This window comes from Sphaerodactylus townsendi, linkage group LG09, assembly GCF_021028975.2.
Source record: "Sphaerodactylus townsendi isolate TG3544 linkage group LG09, MPM_Stown_v2.3, whole genome shotgun sequence".
Lineage (NCBI taxonomy): Eukaryota > Metazoa > Chordata > Lepidosauria > Squamata > Sphaerodactylidae > Sphaerodactylus > Sphaerodactylus townsendi.
Window position 1 is genome coordinate 84,724,141 of NC_059433.1, and position 24,692 is coordinate 84,748,832.

Genomic DNA, 24,692 nt, shown 5'->3' on the forward strand with positions numbered 1-24,692 from the left:
CCCTCTCTCTGAAGTAAAATGGCTTTCCTATATCACACAGTAAGTTCAACCATAGATTGGCAGCTCATAATCTGTGCTCTTAGCTGTTGGCCAATATAGCATGGATCCTTTCATAAAACAAATTAACTGAAATGAGCATTTACTCAACCATTAAAATATTAAAAGGTAACATATAAAGGAATTACAAATAAACTATTGCAAAGGATGGAGAATGGCATGATGCAGGGAATAGGGTCAGGTTTCAAGGGAAATATGCACATTACTGTACATTACATGACTATCACATGGATATCTATTTTACCTGAGGTCATCTTGCAAGTCCTCTTTATCGCTTGTTTTTGCTGTTTCCTCAGTTTGATTATCTTGAACCCTTTTATCTTCTTCTGATTCTTTGTTTTCCTCTTTATCACATTTTTCTGCCTCCTTTTCCCCTTCCCCTTCTCCCTTTTCATTAATTTGTTCATCCTTTACAATTTCCTCAACCTCTTGTTTCTCCACCTCTTCCTCTTCTTGATTCTCCTCAGCAAATACCTCCTCAGGAAGTACCTCCTCAGGAAAAACCTCCTCCTCCCCTTCCTCCCCTCCCTGTTTTCTTTCCTCACTTGATTTTCTGAAATGAACAAAAATTGAAGAAACATGCAAAAAGAAAGAAAGGAAGGAAGCAAATTAGGATTGGAGGATTGGATAGCAATCAAACATGCATTTAATAAATAAAAATTAAGAAAGATCAAATGAATGGAATAATATGACAAATAATAAGAAAGATCAAATAAATGGAATAATATGACAATTAGTTAATTCTTGGTTGTAGTCCAGGAAATAATTAGGGTCCAGATTTTTTCTAGGAATCCCTAAACATGTTATCTATGTAGGGGTGAAACGGACACAGACTAGCTCCCTTTCTAGTGTGTAATACGGAAATGAAATTCCTACCATCAACATTTCACCCGATGGAGGCCTTTATTAAGAAATAATAATCAGTTTCATTTAGTCCTGAAGAGTATTGAGGATTTCAATGTATTGTTGAAGGCTTTCCCAACTGGAATCAACTGGCTGCTGTGGGTTGTCCAGGCTGTATTGCCATGGTCTGGTAGTCTTTGCTTTTAATGTTTTGCCCACATCTATGGTTGGCAACTTCACAGGAATGTCACAGTGAGATCTCACCATAACACATCTCTGAAGATGCTAGCCATAGATGCATGTGAAATGTTAGGAGTAAGAACTACCAGACCATGACCACACAGCCCAGAAAACCCACAACAGTCAGCAGAGGCATATCAGGGGGAAATGGCACCCAATGACAACACCTGCTCCAAGCCCCCCTCCTGTGCCCCTCCCTGTGCTCGAAGTGGAGCTCAGGGGTGGGGGATGGCTCGGATGGGCACTGCAGTGGCAGGCCGGCTCCTTGGCTGTCCCCTGGAGAGGGCAGAAGCCGGCCTGCAGGAAGGCGGGTGGCAGGGTGCTGTGGCAGACAGCTTAGGAGGTGGCCTGCCACTGTGGTGCCTATCCATGCTGCCCCTGAGCCCCACCCCCAAGGGCCTGGGGACGGGTGCCGCTCTGTCTTTAGACACCTCCCCCGCACAGACCCAGGTCTGCCGGGCCAGCATGCGGGGAGGAGGGGAGTGGGGGCAATTTTTCACGTCCTGCGCCATTGCGCCCGGGGTCATTTGACCCCCCTGTCCCTGTGACCCCCTGTCCCCCGACAGTCAATACTGAGGATCATCTTTCCAGTCTTCTGCTGGCCTTTCCTTCACATGAAGCTACTTGAGCCAGTCAAGAAGATACATTTAGTTATTTGCATCGACAGCTTTATTATACAGGCTTACAAAATATAGTTATGTAGCATTTCCACAAAAAGAACTACTTTTAAATTGTATTTTCAAACAGCGTGTTTTGAGGGTTTGAATTACAAATAATACATACATTATAGAAGTAAAGAATTCTAATGCCTAACATGGAAAACACTCAACTGTCACAGAAAATTAGAATATTATGAAAAACTTTTCGGAAGCAACAGTAGTTTTTACCGTTTGCTTTGACCATGAAGACTGTATCATTTTAGGCTGTTTTATGTTATTTTTATGCTCTGGTTAGGTTAGATGGTTGGAGTTTTAACATTTCATTAATTTTTAACGATTTTTATATTGTTTGAGGATTTTATCGTGTTTGACTTTCTGAGTCATTTCAAGCAGGTCCTGTGGAGAAGTTACACAAACACACATGTGTGTCCTAAGTACAACATTAGAAGAGAGATTAACAGTCTAAAACAAACTTGAACGTTACTGATTTTACCACTTCTTACCTAATTTTCTTGTTCCCTCTCGGTCGTTCTGATTGAACAGACATGTAGCTAGTGCTGCTGAAGCGAGACGCACTACTGGTCCTCGATACTGCTGACACATCACTTACATCACTGTCGGAAGACTTGTTGGAGACATTGTCAGAGCCTCGTTGAGGATCTCGCCCTGACCGATACTGTAAAAAATAAATAGTATTAGACTCAGTTAACTAACATTTAATGGATTTTTTTTTTAAAAAAATTGCACTGTGGCTTACATAAACAAGTATAATCACATGATAGTTTAAAACACCTAAATAAACAAAAAACTTTAAAAATAGAGCTGGCATATCTAACTCTGGGATCACAGATTGCTGATTTATCAAACTGCCTGAAGTGTAGTTAAAAGTAACTTACTTAGGCTGAAGAAGGCCTCTCTGTGATATAATTCTTACCCAAAGCTAGTTCTTTTTGATGCTAGAATACATTTTATTAATTTCCTGTATATAATTTTGTTTGTTTGCATTTCTGCTAGATTAATAAAGGCAAATACATTTGAGTTGAGTTGAGTTGGGTCATTAAAAGTGTCATGGTAGTCATAATAAATCAGCCTGTAATCATGTGATCAAAACCACACATTCGTTTGGGTCTGAAGTACCATGAATAATAGATCAATGTTTGTGGAAGGAATCTTTACCATCTCTCTTTTCCAACTGGAGTCCCCTAAGCCAGCTCAAAAGCTTTGAATGGCACTTACTCAATTACAATTTCAGATAATGCCAATGGCTCTATTAGCTGGCTGATTTTCTGGAATGCCAATAGCATTATGTTTCTGAATATGTGGAGAATACACAGTGGATCCACCCCATCATGTTCTATTTTGCCAATTGTATTCAAAACCTTGGGCTAAATTTTTGGATAAATTTGTAAAAGACCAGAATTTATCGTTGGATTTGGATTAACTGATCTTTCCCTTATCAGGCACCAATCCTCTGCTTACATGCAATTCGTCACTTTCTGCCCTAGCTGCGAAGAAAATATGAGCCAACATCAGTTGTCAGAGAGCATATGTTTGAGTTCAGCTATCGAGACAGGATGAAATGTTGTATATTTGCTGTTTGCCTGTTTTATTTTATTGGGGTTTTTTTTTTAAAAAATTGTATCATGATGTCCTTTGGCTTTAAACAATAAAGAAATCCATTCATTTGTACTTGTGTAGCACTGAAAAGAGAAAGGTTAGCTAAAGTTCCTCACTGTGGAGTCTTATTTACCAGTCCTATAATATTTCATTTCTGTACATATACTTCAAAATGATGGAATCATAGGACAGGCATAGATGACCATTTGACCATTTGACAAATCAAGTCACAAGTGTACAATGCTCCTAACCAGGTTGGTATAGACAATTGGCTTTCCAATTACAAGTATACTGTGGTAAGTTATAAATGCTGTCAAGCCACTACCAATTTATGGCAACCCTATGAATTAATGGTAAGTTACTATTAGGTTTAAACAAGTGTCAGTACTCATATATAAGGATGAATAGATTTTTACCAATTCCCCCCAAGAGAGTTTGTGGGAGCCTCCCCCCAAATGTGCCAGCAATCAGCACTGGTAAGTATCATCAAATAAAAGCCCTGTCTGTGCCCATATAAGAAAGACTACTTGTATTCTGTGCAATAAAGGAAAAATAATGGATTTGGAATACAGAACTCAGCATTTTGATGACCTCTAAATTAGAAGTGCTGACAATGTGTCAAAACCGATCAAACGAAACTATTACAAATTATAAATGATGACAAATTACATAACAAAAAAGCTTAATACAATAAAAATATATAAAATATAAGAAAAGTAGTAGTCAACCGGTAAAGTAAAAATCAAATCTGTTCAGTTATCAAACTCCTACAAAAGGCCAAAGTATGATGTTACTTCACAAGAATCAGAATCTTTATTCTGATCATAGAGCTGTATATACTTCACAAGACACTTGGAAGACCAAAATGTTTAAAAGATGATTGAAATTAGATTTATTAGGATTTTTTTTCCTCCGTAAAACTCAAAATGCCCTCCAAAATGCTGCTCCTTGGTGCAGGAGGCAATTTGAGCTGTGGCAGAAAGGGATAGGTCAGAAAACAGTGGCATAGGGTAGGTTAGTATTCCCCACGTCCCTTCCATCAGTCCAGTATAGAACCCCTTACCCCCAAGCACATGTATTGTATTTTAAGAAAATACTGGTGTAATTAAATGCTAGTATACTCAAATTCATGTGAAATCGCCTGCTTTTACTTTGTGCAAATTTTTCAATAACAGTACTGAACTCTATATTGAAACCTCTTTCAATTGCCGGCATTGCTAGGTTATTCAGTGTTTCTTGACTCACTGCAGATCTCTGATTCGTTTTGATTCATTTAAGTTTTGAGAAACTTCTTTCACAACTGGCAGTTGAAACAGCGACAGTTAAAAAGATTCTTAATGTCACAACAAAGTTAGTCAAACACTCTTGCAGTTTCTACTTGTACACCCATTGAAGCAAATCTGAAACAGTCCAGTTAGCAATCTGCTCATCACGATTGACTTCCATATACAAGACAATGTGGTGCCACAGGCGATTTATTTCGTTGATCATAACTGCAGCATTCAACTCTGTGTGCTTAGCACATGTATGCTGAATTTGCTCATTGATAAAATTATCTTTTTTGGTGTCCAACAACACCTGGATTTGCAGGAAAGCAAATTGCTGGTGAAGCGCATTCATCTGTATTGTTTGCTTTGACATTTCTGCCTTAAGCTGATCAATCGTTTCCAGTTGTTCTCTGCATGTTTCTTGTAATAAGGTCAAGCCAGCATCACAACTCTGCTCACCAGGCATCTTCTTACATCTTCTCTCTGTACGTTTTGCACATCTCCAGAACTTTCTCAGTTGCCTTTGACACCAGTCTTGTCTTTCCTAGCAAATCAGAGCCAATGCTTTCAACTTTTGTACATATCTGATCAAGCGAAAGTTCCTTCTTGCTGCAGGTATATCTGAGCATTATAATGCAAACAGACTTTCAGCATCACCCTTGGTTTCAGAGGTTCCTTCTGGCCCGTCTCTCAATACTTCCAAAGCTTCTATTATCACCTCAATGTGCTCAGCAAGTACGTGTACAGCTTCATGCTTTGAGCTTCATCTTGCGTCACACCATCACTTTAAGTGAATTGGCACATGTTCCTTAAGAACATCCAACCTATGGGTGAGCTTGAGAAGAATGTGTACATCTTTTCCACAGTGCCAAAGAAAGTCATAGACTGTGTCCCAACGCCAACTGCATGTACACCAGCAAGACTGAGTGGGTGATTGTTACATGGTACAAACACTGCTTTGGGATTCATATCCAAAATATGTTTCTGTACACCACTAATGTGTATAGCCATAGTTGCAGCACTGTCATATCCTTGGCCGTAGCAGTGTTCCAGCTTAAGGTCATCTGCTTGCAACTTGTCACAAATCTGTTTTGTAATGGCATCGGCTGATTTCCCATGTAACTGAATGGAGTCAATGAAAGACTCAACCATGCTGACTTCTGTAGCTTCAGTGTGCACATATCAAACCAGCTGGGACATTTGATCAGTGTGAGAAACATCCAGATTGCTGACAAACATGATAGCAAAATACTTGGCCTATGTGATTTTTTGAAAGATGGCTGTTCTAATGTGATCACCGAGCAGGCTGATGAACTCATTCTGGCTCTGCGGAGAGATAGGACACAACGTGGCCACCTGTCTGCTGAACTTTGTGAAGATCCTGATTTGCAACTGGGTCATATTTGGCAAGTAACTTGAAAGTTTCTAGGGAATATCTACAGCTACCATCTGTGCTTCAATCTTCTGAGTGACCACGTAAGAGTAATGTCTGCCTGACTAGATACAGAACACCATCAATGATTCTAGCCAAGATTCCCTTCCATTTCTCAAATGACCTCTGTTGTGCAAGCTGGGCAGAGGCATCAATAGTCTCTTGTTTCTGTAGCCACATTTCAAATTCTTTCCACACTGTAAATGCACTGAGATTATATGAATGGTGCTCATGCTCCAGTAATCTGGGATTTCGCTTTCCCAATTCATTAAATCCACTTGGTTTTCCAAAAGAACGTTTCCCTTTGGCCTTCTGAAAAGGCATGCAAGGAAGGCAGTATGCAGCACAGTTTACCGGAGAAAACACTAACCAGTAGAACCAATCCTTGGGAAATGACCTGTCATCACTGTCTTTTGGAAACAATGCATCCTTACTCAGCAGTTCCTCCGTCCCTTTCTTGACAAGTTCAGTTTTCAAAGTTTCATCCATACCCTGTTTCCCCGAATATAAGACATCCCCTGAAAATAAGACGTAGTAGAGGTTTTGCTGAAGTGCGAAATATAAGGCATCCCCCGAAAGTAAGATGTAGCAAAGTTTTTGTTTGGAAGCATGCTCGACGGACAGAACACAGAAAAATAAGACATCCCCTGAAAATAAGACATAGTACATCTTTGGGAGCAAAAATTAATATAAGACACTGTCTTATTTTTGGGGAAACACGGTATTTTCAAGCCAACAGCCAACATTAGTAAAACTTTTAGGTCAATACTTTCTGGCAGAATGTCTGGTTGAGCAGAAGTAGAGGCATCCTCAGGCAAAGCTGTGTCTGCTTCTAAAGCAACAACAGGAACGTGCACAGATACTGGATCAGGTTCATACAGCTCCTGTGATGCTGCTGGTTAGTCTGGTGTACTTTCAGCAGTGTCACAAGAAACTTGTCAAGGCTTCCAGCTAGCTTAGTCTGTTGCTCTTGCTCTATCTTCCTCCTCTTCCTCCCTTGTGCACCAGATCTTTTTGTTTGGCATCATGGCTGACACCCAAAGTAAAGAATCAGCATTACATTATGGCTTGGGTGTTAAACAATGTGCTGCAGTGGTTCAGTTGCCCCACTAGGTTAAAGAAAATTAAGGTTCAAATCCCCATTCCACTCACTAATCTACCTCAAAGGCTAGTTGTGAGACTGTAACAGAGGCAAATGACCTACGCCACTCTGAGCATGGATGGGATAGAATGTAATAGAAAGAGAATAACATTTCCCACCCTCTGCCTCCAAAACTGCCTTATTTAAAAGGTGCAAGCAAAAGGCACAAAACATTGCACAAAAGCTGTGCGAGCTTGACAATGTGCGAGGAGACCGTTACCAAGCAGTAACTCAGGGGAGAGGGTGTGAGCATGTGTGCTTCACCACTTGCAAGGCGGGCTATGAGGAGGAACATTTCTCCACGTCCTCGTTTCTGAGCAGGTGCATAACTTTGCCAAGTTTCCCCCTCTCTGCTGCCACTAATGTCCCAAGCACCTGGATGCACATTCTTGAAAGTACCACCCAGCATGTGAATAGCCCACAGGCAATGGTGGGCACCCTTTGGCGGAATCTTCGCTGAGCCCCCTGTGCTGGCTCAGGCGCCGACCCTGCTTGGGGCCAATGGTCACCTAGCAGGCTTCATGCGTAGTAGCAGGGAAACAGATGCAGTTCACCAGATATGAGTTCACCACTTACATGGAGGAATGGGGAATCATACCTGGTTTTCCAGATTACTGTACACTATTCTTAATCACTACACCACACTGGTAAAACGGAGTAGAGCTTATTTAGTAGTATAAAGGTGTAATTATTTCAGTGTGATTCAAAGACATAATGATTTCATTTAGACTATTAGATTCCTAGTTGCAACACACATACTGGTCTTTTTCTTTTTCCTTACAGTTTTGATTGATTGATTGACTGACTGACTGACTGACTGACTGACTGACTGACTGACTGACTGACTGACTGACTGACTGACTGACTGACTGACTGACTGATATGCTGACCTTCCCCTCACAAGCTCAGGATGGCTGCCAGTGCTCCATAATTAATACAATAAAATCACAATTTATCAGCATTTAAAACCTAATCTAAACCTGATTGCAGCAAATATTCAGCAGATACATATCCAACACAAGGAGAGAAAAAGAATGGGAGAGAGGGATGCCAAGATGGTGGAAAACCATAGCTGCCTCAACCATACCACACAGATCCTGTGGAAGTTTTCTAATATTTTTATAAGCGCTCTCACTTATTTACTTTAACATCCACATATTGCTTTAACATTACATATAATGCTGAGCGATTTCCTGGGAGCAAGACCCACTGAATAGACCTGAATAGGTTTCAGAATAGGCCTGGTTAAGAGTTTCCGATCAACTGTTTAGCCAGTATCAAGCTCATTTTGCAATTCTTCTCTTTTAAAAACTGCAATAAGCTCGAATATTTTTGATAGTGATATTCCTTCACCAGTAATGTTTCTTGGTATTCAGTATGTCCCAAATCACTTTAAGCTGCTGACTGTAAGAAATATTACCTGTCTTTCTGAAGCTGGAAGTACCAGTGAAATTTGACCATCAACCATTATTTCATATTCCAACTACAAGGAGCTTTGTAGTAACAAAGGCACTCTATCGTGGTTAACAGCTGTTAAATATTTAATGTGAACAACTGTACTTGAAGAAGCACTTCCTGCTCTTTAGGAAGGAAATTTGCTCTTTATTTTTGGCAGCTTAGTTCAAGGTATTCTGTTTCATGTCTGCATACTGTTTAAAACTATATTTGCCCACCTCCTCTGCCCTCTTTTACATACAAATGATGCCAAAATAATTTAGGCACTGCAGCTCATGCAAATAACACCAAGCAAGATTTATGGTAGTAGATTCAGGCCTAGGATGGCATTGGAGAGCAGAATAATATGTCTACATATTATGTTTAGGGATGAATAAGTACATAGTGGAGGTTTGAAAAAGTCTGCAATCTTCAACAGCGAACAAGAGGATTTAAAATGTTTTCCCAGTTCTATTTTAATTTTTTTAAATTAATTTGCATTGGCAACTGAAATTTACTTCTGATGATAAATTTTGTTCAGCAGTAAGAAACAGTAACATAGCACATCCTGAGTTATAATATTTTGTGACCTAATATTTTCTCTCACAGGAATGTAGATATTAGTGATTTGCTGTTGCACAGTTTATTAAATACACTGCTATCTGTCACTGCAAATCAGGGCATGACGTGTCAATACAAAAGGTAATACTTAATTTTTCTTTGTTTATGGGAAATATATTGCTTGTTTCTTACATTGAGACTTGCTGTGCAGAAAAACATAGATGAGATGCAGAGTTCCTACAATGAGGTCCAATTGGTGACCATTTTTCATCCCTTTTTACTGATCACAGGATTGAAACAGTATTAATTTTTGCTGGGGTAGTTCTAGTAGTTCAGGCTCCATGCTCCCATTGATCATATTCGTATGAAAGTATTGTTTTAAAACTATAAAAATGGAACAATCTTATTACAGCTGAAAATTCTAACATCAAACCATTTTGCACATCTCCACAGAATAGGACTAAGTGCTTCTTCGACAGCTTATATAGCTGTACTACAAATTTTGTAAATGTTCCAGTTGAGCCTGTCAAAACCAACCAGTTAACTAAGATCCACACCACAAATCTGAAGCTTTCCAGATCTTACCATGATCTCCAAGTACTACATTACAAAAAGGTTCAGTTGCAGATGGCAGCTTTGTCTGGGAATCAACAAAAAAGCTTTTGTCATGGAATGATGCTATCGCTAGAGCAGGGCGAAATCACACATGACTGTGAAAAGCATCTTTGCCTTCTGATCTCCTGGAGGGAGAGCAGGAAACTATGCAAAGGTGCCACGATGCAACTTCAAAGGCCTAAATTACCTCGTGGCCGAACAGAGTTTTCCTGAGAGGGGGGGAAACAAAGGAATGGAGATTCCATCTCAGGGTCTTGTCCAGGGAGCATCTCTCTACCAGGGGCTCCTGGTGAGAGAGGACAATGAACCTCTAAAAGGAACTTTCTGCTAAGGGAACTGTACTAAGATTTTGTTATTTTCACTTGAAATAAACACCTTATGAAACTTAGCAGGTTGCAGTACTGGATGGGAAAAGAACTCACAAGCGATTACCAGATTGCACCCCACAATCTAGGGCAAGGTCACGACAGCTTTGAAGTAAATAAATCATCAAATAACCTTCATAGGCATAGACTTTGAAGTAAATATTTAAATTGATAGTAAGCAACGTGGTCAGATACATTGTTTGAACAAAAGCACAATGCAGTTTGAGAAGAACAACTCCTGCAAGTGCCAATTGGGAGTAGCAAATGAATATGCTCAGGTATTGAGGAAGATACAGTTTCAGTTTTGGCAGAGCAAGTCTGGTGGCAAAGATCACACTATTTATACTAGAGTCTTCGAAGTGTTGTACTTTTACACTGCCGAAAAATACAAAGGACTGACTGCCAGATTCTAATTTTGGCAATGAGACAACTGAGATTTTGTGGTTTGTCTGTGTGGATGTAAGTTAACTATACAGGGCAGAGACAAATAATCCTGTTGTACTACATGGAAAGTGCTTCATTCTTGTTCAGGTTCAAAACCTTCAGCTGGTTCATGGAAGTACACTGTTTTGCCAGGTTCTCAGAAGGATCTGTGAGTACCAAGATGTTTGGTTATGAAAACTGCTGGATATGGAAACATACTTTTCTTGTGGGTAGTTAAACATTTGTTTTTATCCACTGATTGCTTCATTTTCTCTTGGGATCAGAACAGTAGATTCTGTTTTAGTTTGAAAGCACAGGGGCAGCCATAATGGAAGATCAACACCACATGAAAGCACAGCCAAACTTGCAGTGGGCACAGTAGCATCAAGGAAGTCATTCTTAAAGAGATCAGACTTCTTAATCAGGATGTCATTAATGACTGTCTATGATGTGAAAAGGAAGAACATGGAACTTCTTTAAAGAAGTCATAGATCCTTCAAGAATTGTATTCCGATTGTAAAGCAAGCCTTTATTGTTGCATTATAAAAGTTTATTTTTGTCTTTTATAACATTTTTCTTTTGGCTTATCAGCACCTCCTCTGAAAATTTCAAGAACAGCTGGACTAACTCAGGAACAATCTGTCAAGTTTTAGTTTCCCCAGAGTGTGCAGGCCCCTGGGTAATTCATGCCACAATGGTTCACAACAAAAATAACTTCCCACATTAATTCACTGCTTTTCATATCATCTTTAAATGGAAGATTATGAGATGTTTTAATTATGGGGTTAAAGTTATGTTTTAGATTACACTAAACTATACTGAGAAGTTGCTTGACAGCAGGAGAACACTCGCTTGCCACCAGTATAACTATGGGAATTGTCACCACACACTTCCTAGGTTGATTTTACTTGGAAGTGATACATAGGTTCATTTAACACTGAGGACTTAACAAGTTAGCATGTGAGAAGTTAGAATTACATAAAGCAGGCCAGGTCATATAGGAGGAGGTCCAACCAAAGGAGGTCCAACTGAGGAGGAGGTCCAACCAAAGATGAACGATTAGTTCAAATGAATCTATGGTTTACAGCTATAGGAATAAGATGTCAGGTTCACTCTGATCATGTCTGAGTCCAGGGCCCTTTCTGCACAAGGCCAAAAACAGCGGCCCAGGGATGGAAAAACACCGGTCCCTGGGGAGCTGTTCACACAGGCAGCGCCATCCTGTGTGGCCCCGAGCGGTGTGAAGGCGCTGCTTTCCACCTCCCTTCCCAAGGGAGGTTTTTGGAAAGCGCTGCCTTCCCATAGGCACAGTGGGAAGGCGCCGCTTTCCCGTCCCCCTCCCACTCACCTCGTCCTCCAGCATCGGTCTGGAGGGCTGCTGAGACCGGCCCACACTGCCCTCTGACCCCTGGAGGTCGGAGGGCAACTGCTGCTTAAGTTTTTAATGGGTTTAATGGGTTTGAGTTTTATGTTGTTTTGATTTGCTGTCTTGGAGAACAGCCATATTGTGAGCCGCCTCGAGCCCTTCGGGGATGAGGCGGCCTATAAATAAATTAATTAATAAGGGCAGGTCCCTGCAGCCCTCCAGACTGACGATGGAGAACGAGGTGAGTGTGGGGGGGGGGATGAGGGAGCCGCCTCTTCTGTGCTGGCCTCTGCGGGGGCCGCTCGCACGCTCCCGTGTGAACGACCCCTCCCCTCCACTGGCATAATTTCGGCCGGTGGAGAGGCGCCCTTTCCGCTGTGCGGAAAGGGCCCAGGGCTGTCTCATCCTCTAACTCCAGGGTTGTTTTTAATTGGGCAAGTGCCCCAGGATGGACCCTCAGAATACAGCAAGGGAAGAGGCTTTCCTCTTCACCTGATTTTCCCACTCTGCTCTGCCATTTTCCTATTCCCACTTGCCTTAGATTGAGTCTGGCTCTTCCCCTTGGTTGCTCCTGGGCATATTCTTGAAATGCCTCAGCCAGTCCTCGCTCCCAAATCGAGCCTGTGAAGTGAAAAGCCAGGGGCCAAAGGATACTTGCCTTGGAAGGGCAAGTCCAGCGCCCCTGGACTTCTTTAAATAGATAGATGTCTGGCGTGACATCTAAGAAGGTCACTGCTGCCTGCTCTCCCTGTCCTGTCAGAGCTCTTCTGGGTCTCAGAGCCAGGTAATCTCTAGCAGGAATTCAGGTGGATTGGTTTCTGCTGCTGAGCAGGCTGCCAAGAGCTGGCTGGACTCCTTCAATTTGGCTGACTCCAAGTAGACTCTGCCAAGGCCACACCCTGCTGCAACCTGACAGACAACTTGCCTAACCTCAGGGCTTGCTGGTGCAGTGTGCCTTTAGTTGGGTTTGAAGTCCACTGGCATAAGCGCAGGTATAGAGGCAATGACCATGAACACAATATTAGGGGATTCTGAATTCACACCCTCTCTCTTCCCAATGGTTAGTTCACTGGAGATCTTCAGGTGGCATTGCAAGACTTATCTGTTGCCAGGACTTTGATGCAATATGAACAGCAGGTGCCTCCCACCGCCTACCAATTCACCCAGCCATCCTCCACTCACCCTAAAAACTAAAGCCGGTCAAATGGAGAACTGGCGCCAAGCTGCCCCCCTGCCAGATCTCCCACTTGCCTCCCAATTCACCCAGCCACCCTCCTCCCACCCCAAAACCCAACTCAGGCCCTCCTGTCTTCCAGATTCCCACCCCAGCCCCAGCCCCAGCAACCCACCTGTGAGGCCCAAAAGGCTGCAGCGGCACAGAGTGGTGGTAGAGCAACAGCAGAACCAACAATGAGCCAGTCAGAGTTACCCTGGAGTGAGCTGGGGGGGGGGGGAGAGAAGTGGCAGCAGAAGCACCAGGAGGGCTGGAGAAGGCGAGCAGGCAGGAAAACCTGCCCCCACCCACCCAGTCCCCTACCTACACTCTTCCCCCATCTAGAATGCATTTCATTGCATTTTGAAATGGGCTTTACTGCTAGTTTCTAATCAAGCTGCTGGTACCTGGCATACTCTGACATGTAAACAAAATAGTGGAGTTAGAACAGCAGGTATGAATGATGACTGGAACTATAAGAGCAGTCAAGTAGCAGTGATGGCACGGTTTGTAATTCCCTCACAACAGTCAAATATAAGAATTATGCAGTAAGTAGAAAAAGGAAGTAGAAAAGTAGTGCCATGGCTCAGCATCTTCCCCAGGCAGAGCAACTTTGTTACTGCAGCTGCTCAAGGGAAACAGCATATAAGCTCAGAAATCCATGCAAAGTCTGATCATGTGGCGCGACAGCTGTGCAACTCATCTGCCTTAGAAAAGACAAAATTTCACAAGTGGAGTTTCCCTCTGATCAGTTACCAGCATGGAAACTAGCCAGTCCTAACTGTTATGTGCTAGGAGGGTGATCTGCCTGTCACATACTGAAGGACTTTTTCTTTCATCAGACCTTCCCAGAAAGCTCTTGGTATACTGTCTGCATACCTTGTTCATAGAATCTCAATTTAAATGATAATTAGTTTTGTTGCCTGGCATGCCCAATTTTAATGCAGTCATTCATGCCTTGTGCTCTCTAATTAATTAGTTTTTTACAAGTCCTACCTCTTGCAGTTTTTTAAGACAACGATTGATGTATTTCCTAAGAAGTTGTGTGTATGTATATGTGTATGTATGTATGTATGTGTACACACACACACACACACACACACACACACACACACACACACACACACACACACCTTTGCCCATCTCTAAAAAATGGCACATTAGTGCCAGAAGACTATTCATATAGCTTCCTTTTGGAATCAGCTGCTATGGAGTGCCTTTGTTCTGTATACTTGCTGAGCAGTGCTTGGAGAGAATGGTAGCTGACTACCCGAATCTGGTATGGTTTGGTAACTGACTAATTCCTAGAACTCTGTAATTCAACAATTTTTATACTTGTCCATAGGTTACAGATCTTTTTAGTGATATCTTATTATTTTTCTGTTTTGAATTCCAAGTGTGCCAATTCCCTAACAGTAGATCTACTAATACGCCAATATATTTAAAACTGTATCTATCTGTAAGCGTTTCCCCACTTACTCATAGCCCCCTATGCCGCACGCTACTCTCAGCGTGCGTCATTTCTGGCGCGCGCCTGGGCTTCCCCACGACCCCTGCGGGGTCATCAAAAGGCGCCGTTTTGAAGAGCGCCAGGAATGACGTGCGCTGAGGGGGCGCGACAGCGTCAGCGTCGGGGCAGCTGCGTTGCCGCAGCCCCTGTAGTGGGGAGTGCCGGGGGACCCCCACGCTACTTGGCTACAGTAGCGCAAGGCAGAAGGTAAGTGGGAAAACGCCCAGTGTGATCTGGATAGCAGACACCTTAAACAGTGGATTACGTAGTGTAAGTCAAGTACAATCAGCAGGATGGGACAATTAATACCATGAACAACACAATAAGGTTTGGACTACAGAAATCTGGAAACAAACAGAAATCTCAAATGGAGCTGAAACAAAGCATGAGCTTCTAAACATGATACGTTAAGTAGTATAGAAACTCCCTCATCTAGAGCTTACTTACAGTGAAAGGTAGCAATACAGTAGCATAGATCGCAGCCCCTATCTCTTTACCAATGCAAACTTCTGCAATATCTATCTCTTCAAACCACATTCTTCAACTCTGACATTTAAGTGAACTTCTATCAATAACATTATTCAGAGAACAAGGCCACTAAAGTAAAATGTACAAAAATCACAAATAAAGTTGTTAATGAAATGATTTTAATAATGTAAGAAGAGCCCTGTCGGATCATGCCAGTAATTCATCTAGTCCAGCATCCTGCTTCTCCTCAGGTGCCAACAGGTTCTCTTAGAAGGCAAACAAACTTAGCATCGATAATAGGAGTTATCCATGATGTTGGCTCTTAGTATTGGTATTCACAGAGCCACAACACTTGGTTTTTTGAGTCTTCATGGTTAATAGCCATCAATGAATCGATCTTCCTGAATTTGTCTAACTTCCTTTAAAATCCACCTATGCTGGTGCCCCTCATTACATCCATCTGTACCACATTGCACAATTAAGTTGGTAACTGAGTAACTGACAAGTAATTGGCTTGTCAAAAACAGCCTTTTTCCGAAGTTCAGTCTTGAGCTGAGAGGTTCTGTCACTCCTTGCTTTGGGTGAAAACTGCTGACAGCATCAGCAGACACCGCACCGACATTGTCTGATTCCCCCAAACAGGTCAGGCAGAGCATGTGCTTATCTGTTTGGGTGAATTTGGTACAGCACTGGGCACACTTTCTGACCAATGTTTTCTGAGCCACTGAAACAGAATTCCAAGTGATCAAAGAGAGTGAAAAAGATTGGTAGAAAAACAGCAAAGTTTGAGCATGTGCTCTCAGCATGGTAGCAAGAAGAGAACTGAAGAGAAATAGTTCTCCTCTGGCATGGCACGCAGCATTTTGGTGGGAAAACATGATCTCATGCACAGAGGGGGATGAGTGGCTTTTCAGTTACTAGATACTAGAAAATTCTCTCTGAGGCCGGCCTGCACCAGTGGCGTAGCACTAACGAGGCGAGGGGCGTGACGTCTTGGGCTGTGCCACGGAGGGGGCATGGGCAGGCTGTGGCGGGGGCATGGTGGGAGCGTGGCAGCTTTTAAACTACTTCAGGATATCAATCATGTTTTCTAAGTCTAACTTTTCTTTAGCCATTACCAGATTCCTAACTGTATTATTGTCCTTACCCAAAATCAGTTCCCTTTAATTCAAACAATTCAAATTTCATATCAGATGCAGAATAAAGAACCTAACTTCTCCCATTATCCCTTTCAGGAGCGTATACGTCCCACTGTCATTTTGCAATTCACCCACCACACAAGTAATTTTATTACTAAAACAGGGGTTTAGCATTGGTGGATATTTTTATCTTTAGAATTAGCGCTATTCTTCTGAAGTTTAGGGTCAGGTGACAGAATGCCACTCATCCAGCCTCAGAGCTCAACTCAGCATTATTGTGTTATAGAAAAAAATAAATATTCAGTAGATATTCATTCCATTGCATCAAATGAATTTCCTGCAAAAAAAAATGTTCAACCACAGCAATATGATCTGAACCATCTAGAATATGATCTGAACCATCTAGTTCTGTATATATTTTATGTATTTTATCCCATTTATACCACACCCTCCTCCAACAAAAGGTTGGTCTTAGGGTGGCTTCCAGCAACAATTTAGGCTGCCTATCTCATTCACCAAAAAAAAAATGGAAAGAAAAAATAGAAACAAAAATAATAAAACATTGATCGCAGGATATTACAACAGTGGGATCCCTTGATAGACACGAGCCCTCCTCTCTGGATCCTTTTACTGGATTCTGACCTTGTAAAATTTAGGCTCTTTTGCTTGAGTTCCATTTCTCTAACATTCAATAACTTTCATTTCTCCAGAGTTAGAAACATTTTACATCAAATAGAATTAATCTAACTCAAAGACATCTTTCTCAGAATACCTAGGCAAAAGTGTTGTATGGTCAGGCAATTTAAACCAAGAGATCAAAGTAGTGGTATCTCAGGAAATGCTGAAAAGGTGAGATGAATTCCAAAGTTTTTCTCATGTCTAGATAACTATAGATCTTATTTATTTAAATATTTATAACCCCACCTTTCCTCTTGCATGGTGTAGTGGTTAAAAGCAGGTGCATTCTAATATGGAGGAACCAGGTTTGATTCCCTGCTCTGCCACTTGAGCTGTGGAGGCTTATCTGGTGAACTAGATTAGCTTGTGCACTCCAACATGTGCCAGCTGGGTGACCTTGGGCTAGTCACAGTTCTTTGGAGCTCTCTCAGCCCCACCTACCTCATAGAGTCTTTGTTGTGAGGGGGGAAGGGAAAGGAGTTTGTGAGCTCCTTTGCATCTTCTTACAGGAGAGAAAGGGGGATATAAATCCAACTCTTCTTCTTCTCTTGGCTTAATTTCCAAGTTTACTCACCATAGTTTTTGAGTCAGCATCTTGTACTTACTCTTAAGTAAAACTATGTTCACCATGAAAACAAATTCCCTGAAACCTGCCCTCCCCATTTATCTTCTCTTCCTCCTTATTTAATCAGTTCTGAAGTAATTTTGATAGTATACAGCCAATATAAAATATTAACTGCAAGCCGACATGTAACTTAGAAAGCAAATACAACATGAAATTTTTACTTGATTTTATTGTATCATGTTTTTTGTGAGTTATTTTAAGAACCTGTTGTGAGGCTACTGAAACAGGATATAAATATTGGAATAAATAGTGTCTGGATGGCAGGCAGAAACTTGAGGAACAACTCTCCTTAATTTACATGGAAAAAAATGTAGCGGCATCAGAGGGACTAATTTACAGGTAATGTGTTCAGGATAGGCCTACAATGTTTTGTTGGTAATGGATCAAAGATGTGTAAACTAAGATGAAAAATGTCTCCAATTAATTGGGTGCCATTTTTGTTGAGATAGTTATGTTGATGCTTAGGGTGAAGGCTTAGATTTAGTCAAGCAGCTAGAGAAACCTATGTCATCAGTACAATGAACCAGCATCCTCCGTTGCAATATTCAGGAGGAAACTGCTGTGGAAGTCAGGACAGGTGTAAACCACCTTTCTCTTACTGGTACCAGTTGAGGGATGTCTGCAGCAAAGTGTGCCCTCCTTATCTGCCCAAATGAGGATACTGTACTTTGCTTCCCACTCTCTGCCAGTTCTGTTATGGTGACACTGCTGCTGCATGTCCACTTTATCACTATTCTAATTCTGTTTGGAAAGACAGTCTTGGAAGGCTGAGCAACATACCTGCGACTGTATGGTGGAACAGGATACTGGATTAGATGGTCTGCTTTTCTGATCAAGCAGGGCTTTTCTTAATTGAGAAGGTCTATAGAACTCCCCATAGTGTCTTTGACAGGCAGGGAGAAGCAACAAAAGTGGGGTGGCTGTAGCTGTGGTGGGTTACTCTTGTCTATTCGCAGTGGGGCAGATGTTTGGACCTTGGTTTGGTATTCATGAGCTTCTGGTGAGAGTGGTAGCCATGTAAAGCTTGCTAAATCCATAGTGATTCTTCTCAAGGAACTACGCACACAAGACTCACAGCCTTGCAATTTATATTGCATGCATATGCAAATACAAGCTATTATTTAATCAATCAACCAATATTCATCCGATTAATCAGCCCTACTGTATAATGAATGCTAGGCAAACTACTGCTCAGCCTATTTTGTATTTCTATTTGTTTCTACCCAATTAAGTGTGCTAGAAATTGGATGTGTATTTTTTCAGCATGTGAATGAACGCAGAACCTGCTCAGCTCTTTTGACACTTCGCCCTTGCCGACATAAAAGGAAAGCTATTCTTAGGTGTTCAGAGTAAACATGCTTCTTTCCTTAGTAAGAAATATATTTGGACAGCCATCAGGTCTAGAGAGTTTAGCATACAAATGCCTTTTTTATATAAGCTTCCAGTGGAAATACAGAACTTCCCACAATATTAGAATTAAAGGCATTGTGAAGGAAAGAAACCATGGGTTTATGGTTGAATAGACTTTTGAGAGGAACTCCAGGAAGCAAAATGTTCATTTATTTATTTTGTGGGGGTCTGCCCCGCTCTCCTTGCTTGGGGTTAGGTGTGCAGCCTCAGAGGCTGGAGCTTTGTCTCGGCTGTCAGCTGTGGCTCATTGCCGTGACGACACCTCCAGCATCTCCTTTCTAGCCGGGGCTTATTGCCGTGGCAACGCTTCTAGCGTCTCCTCTGGTCTGAGGGCCTTGAGGACAGCTTCATCGCTGTCTGGGGGTGGGGCCTTTGCTGCCGCCCCAGGACACATTATCTTTTTCTTAATGATACTAGGTTGGTGTATATGTCTTAATCTGAGAACAGTCAATGGGGAGAGGAACAAGCATGACTGCACCTGTTTGTCACTCTTCCAGCTTCCATGCATTAACTGGGACGTCTACACAGAAGCCTACATTGCATCCACAGCATGGCGTAGCAGTTAAAAGCAGCAGACTCTAATCTGGAGATCTGGCTTTGATTCCCCAATCCTCCACGTGAGTGACGGACTCTAATCAGGGGAACTAGGGTTGTTTCCCCACTCTCAAGGGCCATCTAGTCCAACCCCTGCACAATACAGGAAATTCACAACAATTCCCCACTCTCCCAGTGACCCCCTGCTCCACACCCAAAGGAGGGTAAAAAAAACCTCCAGGATCCCTGGCCAATCTGGCCTAGAATAAAAATCCTTCCTGAGTGGCAGCTCCATTGAGGAACTGCTCTAATTGTCAGGAAGTTCTTCCTTCTTTAGCCAAAATGATTCTGGTTCGACCTTCCAGGACAACAGAAAGCGACTCCGTTTCATCCTGTATATTATAGCCCTCCAAATACTTGGATCATGTAATATTTTTTGAAGGAGGTAAATAGTTTACAGTGTTCTCTCATGAGAGTTTGACACAATTTTTTTCAAGTATCGTTTTGGAAAGGGCTTCAGAACGTCCCAGCTGCAAGCTATGCACTTACTTAGTAGTAAGTAACATTTCAAAAGGTGCAACCCTTACCTTGACTGGGAGATAAGCATTTCTTCATGTGTTCAGAGGACTAGTGATTTCTGTGTCTAATAACAACCCTTTATGCTTCATCAGGCGTTGTTCTATAAAAAAGATCTACAATTGTGGGGAGCTTTGCAGGGATATTGGGACGAACACTGCCAGACAGGGGAGTCTAAAAACCCTCTTGAGTGAGCCATCTTATGCAAGTCTGCGTCCAGTGTGCTAAATTTACTGGGATTCACTTACAAGTAATATCCACAGGACTGGATTGTTAATTGTATGTTACCTATTGAATGACTACACGCCTGATCAGATCAGATAATTACACATTTTGCGACTTTTAAAAACAAAACGCCCTTGCCTTAGAATGATAATCTTGCTCCAGCCTTGAATCTGATCCTGCTACCTGTTTGTACTTGCTCATTTTCATTTGGTGATTTCTCTCTTCTACGTCCATAGCACCTGTCAAATTCAAAAGAAAACAAATAAGTTCATTAATTTGCAATTCTTCATTTAAAGTGAAATCTTTATAAGCATTTCAGTCACATTTAAGTGGTTATATATGTACTTCAGCAAAAACAGTAATCTATTATTTTATCTCAGATAAACAACAAAACTGCAAAGGGATTTCTAAAAAACCAACTTTGAATGTAATTGTTTTAACATCAACCATGTACGTGATTAATATGGTTCTACTACAAGCTTTGACTAGATTTATTGCTGTTGCAGAAACATCCAAAAAGGGGAGAAAACACAACACAAGGACCAAATATATAGATTTCCAAAGCAGATGATGTTATGTGATATCTACTACTGTTCTGTGCCCTTTTAGGTCCTGATTGCTTCTAAAAATATCATAATTGGCCTATGGAAAAGTGTTACTGGCAGCTAATACTCACAAGCAGTGCTTAAAAGCATTTGTACCATCTACTGGGTAGCACTGCAATACTGACCTGTAGAAAAATGCAAGATCACTTTAAGAAAGCAATCACCTCCTTTTTCTAACTTTACATAGTTTTCCTCCATCGTAACCTTCCTCCAACTTAAGCGGCTCTTCCTCCAATGGAAGAGACTTAGTTTGTAAGAAGGCTCATTAGACTGGAGGGTGGTTTCAAATCTGAGCCAAAAAGAAAGGAGGGGTATAAATATATTTAACAAATAAACTTTGGTCAGTGGAGTGGTAGGACAGAGGCAAGATCCACTCCATTCAAGGTCAGATAATAGGAACAAAGCATGTAGAAGTAACTAAATTTTCATTAATGACGAAATATAATAAGGCCCTGATGGCTTGTTCACTAAATGAAGAATTAAATCTGCAACCATTATGTACTTAGAGAGCCATTAAGGGGCCTGAGTTCCCCACTCTTATGGTCACAAAACTGAAGTGCATGCTATGTTGCTTAAGGACACACAAATCAAAATAAAGCAGAACTAGTCCTAAAATTCTAGCTGCAATTTAAATGTAACTGGGGTAAAAAAAAATTATCATGTATACATTTTACACAATGCCTTTTCTTTCTGTGAGCAGAATACAAATTAGAAAATGTTCAGGAAAAATTATTTCCAAGTGGCAGTTACTACTGCTGGCTATTCAATTAGGAACACAAAGAATCACAGAATTGACTGTGCCAATTTTTAGCAGTCTCTTCTCAGCAGTTGTCAGTTCTGAAAAGTTATTTTTATAAGCTCTGAATAGGCCTTTTAATATAAATGATCAAATATGGAAATGTTAACAATGTCCTTTGCTAATGTAACACGCACACATAAATGCTAGAAGCAATGATGGTTGGATTCTGTGGTTGCTGGAGTGGAAGAAGCTCATGTTTTGGGGATCTCTGTCTTTCTCTTCCTGCAGCAGCTCCTCAAGCCCTTGGAAGGCTCTCTGCTGCATGCTGGGATTCTCTTATGCAAAATGCATTAACCTGCAGGAGTCTCCAAGGCTTGCTCCACTAATGGAAGAGTGTCAAGTTTGCTGACTCTTGTTCTTCACTGCAGCCCTCTGTACTGGTGACAAAGGGCCTTTGGATTTAAGCAGCTGGCTTTTAGTGTAACCTACCATAAGCTCCAACCCCATATACAAAGCATATCTATGTTGGGCACCTACAAATGTATGCAAATGCTGTCAAATTGCAATTGCAGCCAACTTAGGGTGCAAGGGGGTTTCAACACAGCAAGGGGGTTTCAACACAGATGAGAAGAAGAGGTAGTTTTCCATTGCCTTCCTTTACAGAGTCTTCCTTGGCAGCAGAGGCGTAGCTAGGCCAAACTGCGCCCGGTGCGCAGTCTATATTTTCTGCCCCCCCATGGCCACTCCGTGGTGCCCTCCTGATGGGGACTATACTTCCCAGGAGACCTTGTCAGCCCCAAGGTCTCTTGAGAACTGTAGTTCCTTAGGCTGTTTTTAGCCTGTACTGTGAACAGGCCTTTTTTTCAGCCTGAAAAAGTTCTAGGAAAAAGAAAGGGTGGAAAGTGGGGGGCGCTGCAGGAGGAAGGGGGAGGGGCCTGGGGCACCCCCCCTTTCCCCTTGTAGCTCCGCCACTACTTGGCAGTCTCCCGTCCAAGTACTGACCCTGTGTAGCTTCTGAGATCTGACATGATTGGGCTACAGCATGGCTGGCTTCCATTCCATGTTGGTCACCTGCTTAATTTTAAACCGGTTTTAATAAGGTTTTCTTTTTCTCATATAGGGTGATGTTAACATAGCTATGATAATAAAACTGAGAGGATTTTTTTAAAAAAAATCTGCAGTTCTTTAAACAAATGAGCATATGCAAATAACCACCTCTGGGAAAGGAGGCCACTCAGTGTGGGCATAACATATAGCCTATTCTTACATAAAACAAGACTTCAACCCTTCAGTTCAATTTAAGGAAGGTCTTTGAAGTCCAGAAGTTGTGCAGAATAGATTAATGGCTTTGTGAAGGACATACCATACTTGAGATGCCTTTCATGCTTATAGGGTTTAGGGTTGCCCATAACCTGCTGAAAAAGATCTCTCTTTAACAGAAGCTAAGTGCAGGGAAAGGCACAACTGAATCTTTTCATGGCATGGCAGTAAACAACTTCATCTATTAATAACATCCCATTAAACCTCTGCTAAATGGTCAGGACATTTTTTCCTCCAGCTGGTTTGCAATCCTACCAAATATTAAAGGTGTGTGTATTAACAACAACCTAAAATTATTTACCTCACCCATGGGATACCATTTGTATTCCATTACACAAAGCATATTTATACGTTTGCAATTAGTATTCTTTTTTTAAAAAATAGGGTGATATGGTGATAGGACAGCTGTCAGTGGAGCTGCTCACCCCAAAGCAGCTTCCCTGAATGTACCCAAAGCTGCTATTTTTGGACAACATCAGCTGCTGCAACATACTCTTGTAGCTTTCATTTTATAGGCTTTCCAGCATTTTGACATTTTTGCCTGAATTGGAATCAATACTATTCAATCAAAGGCGACTATATATAATATGTTTGTTTTTAACTGGGCAGAATGTTAGAGAATTTCTTTTGCATTTCTTTTTGTCCAAGAAAATAAAAACCTCTGGATTTTAGTTCTACATTTACATGAAAGATGTGTGCAGTAGGTAATATCAGTATCTCAGGTGGAATATTAAATAAGGCCCTGGTTTTCATGATATACACAATCCTGTTGATTTTAGTATCATTATCTTAGGTGGAACTCTTAATATGATCCTGACTCGCATGATATACACAATTCTACTGATCTGAAATACTATTTGAAAACCATCTACCAGCAATGGTAGCACATTTGCTTAATATTACCACATAGTATAGATGTTAGTACTTGACTCTCCCTAAACATGAACCTACCAAGATAGCAAAACATTTTGCCATCACCCAAGCAGCTGCACCTGCAATGCTACAAATGGTCCTGGATTGTGGAGGCTGCCGAATGCTCTGTTATAGTGTGACTCTGTGACATACCAGCAAGCTGCCTCATTGACATTCCTAAAAATAGCTGGCCAAGTGACGCTGGGGATGTTTGCACAGCAATGCCAGTACCACTAGACGTTTAAGCTAATGATGACCCAGATGAGCAAATGTCATTTGCATACCATTTCAAAAAGAACAATTATTAACACAGCCAGTGTAATTAAGCAGTTGTAAAAGAGGGGGAGGGAGAGATGACCTATGATATTTTAGTCTGAGAGCAAATAAGGTTAATTCTTTCTGAAGTAGTTGCCTTGGTATAATACAAAAGATCGGGGGTGGGGGGTGGGGTGTATTCATGTTCAGTTTAGTTTACAGCTAGTCAGTTGATTGTGGATCCATGTTGACGAGACGACAAAGGACTTGTAACCAACAACTGTTTCAGGAATCCAGGGAGGATTCTGAGGCTAGGACTGCTAAAAGGACAATAAGTCCAGCCCAAGGGACATAACATTAAGCATAGTTTGCAATGGTTGCAATGACAGAAATAAAATTGCAGTAAACTGCCCTACCTTCATCCCCATTCTCTGGCACTGCGAATGTACAAAAAAAGAGGGG

General features: G+C 41.5%; 1 protein-coding gene across 39 annotated transcripts in view; it reads right to left on the reverse strand.

The window, feature by feature from the left end:
* Positions 1 to 24,692, reverse strand: part of RIMS2 (regulating synaptic membrane exocytosis 2) — a 433,065-nt gene that overhangs the window by 52,309 nt on the left and 356,064 nt on the right. For 32 of the 39 annotated variants that reach the window (XM_048508147.1, XM_048508154.1, XM_048508146.1 and 29 more), the window contains 4 exons: positions 24,647 to 24,667; positions 20,538 to 20,638; positions 2,303 to 2,475; positions 302 to 610 (listed from right to left, as the gene is read on the reverse strand). In XM_048508147.1, coding sequence (XP_048364104.1) covers positions 302 to 610; positions 2,303 to 2,475; positions 20,538 to 20,638; positions 24,647 to 24,667 — 604 coding nt within the window. The remainder of the gene's footprint in view (positions 1 to 301; positions 611 to 2,302; positions 2,476 to 20,537; positions 20,639 to 24,646; positions 24,668 to 24,692) is intronic. The other 7 variants (XM_048508170.1, XM_048508168.1, XM_048508173.1 and 4 more) reach the window with 3 other exon arrangements.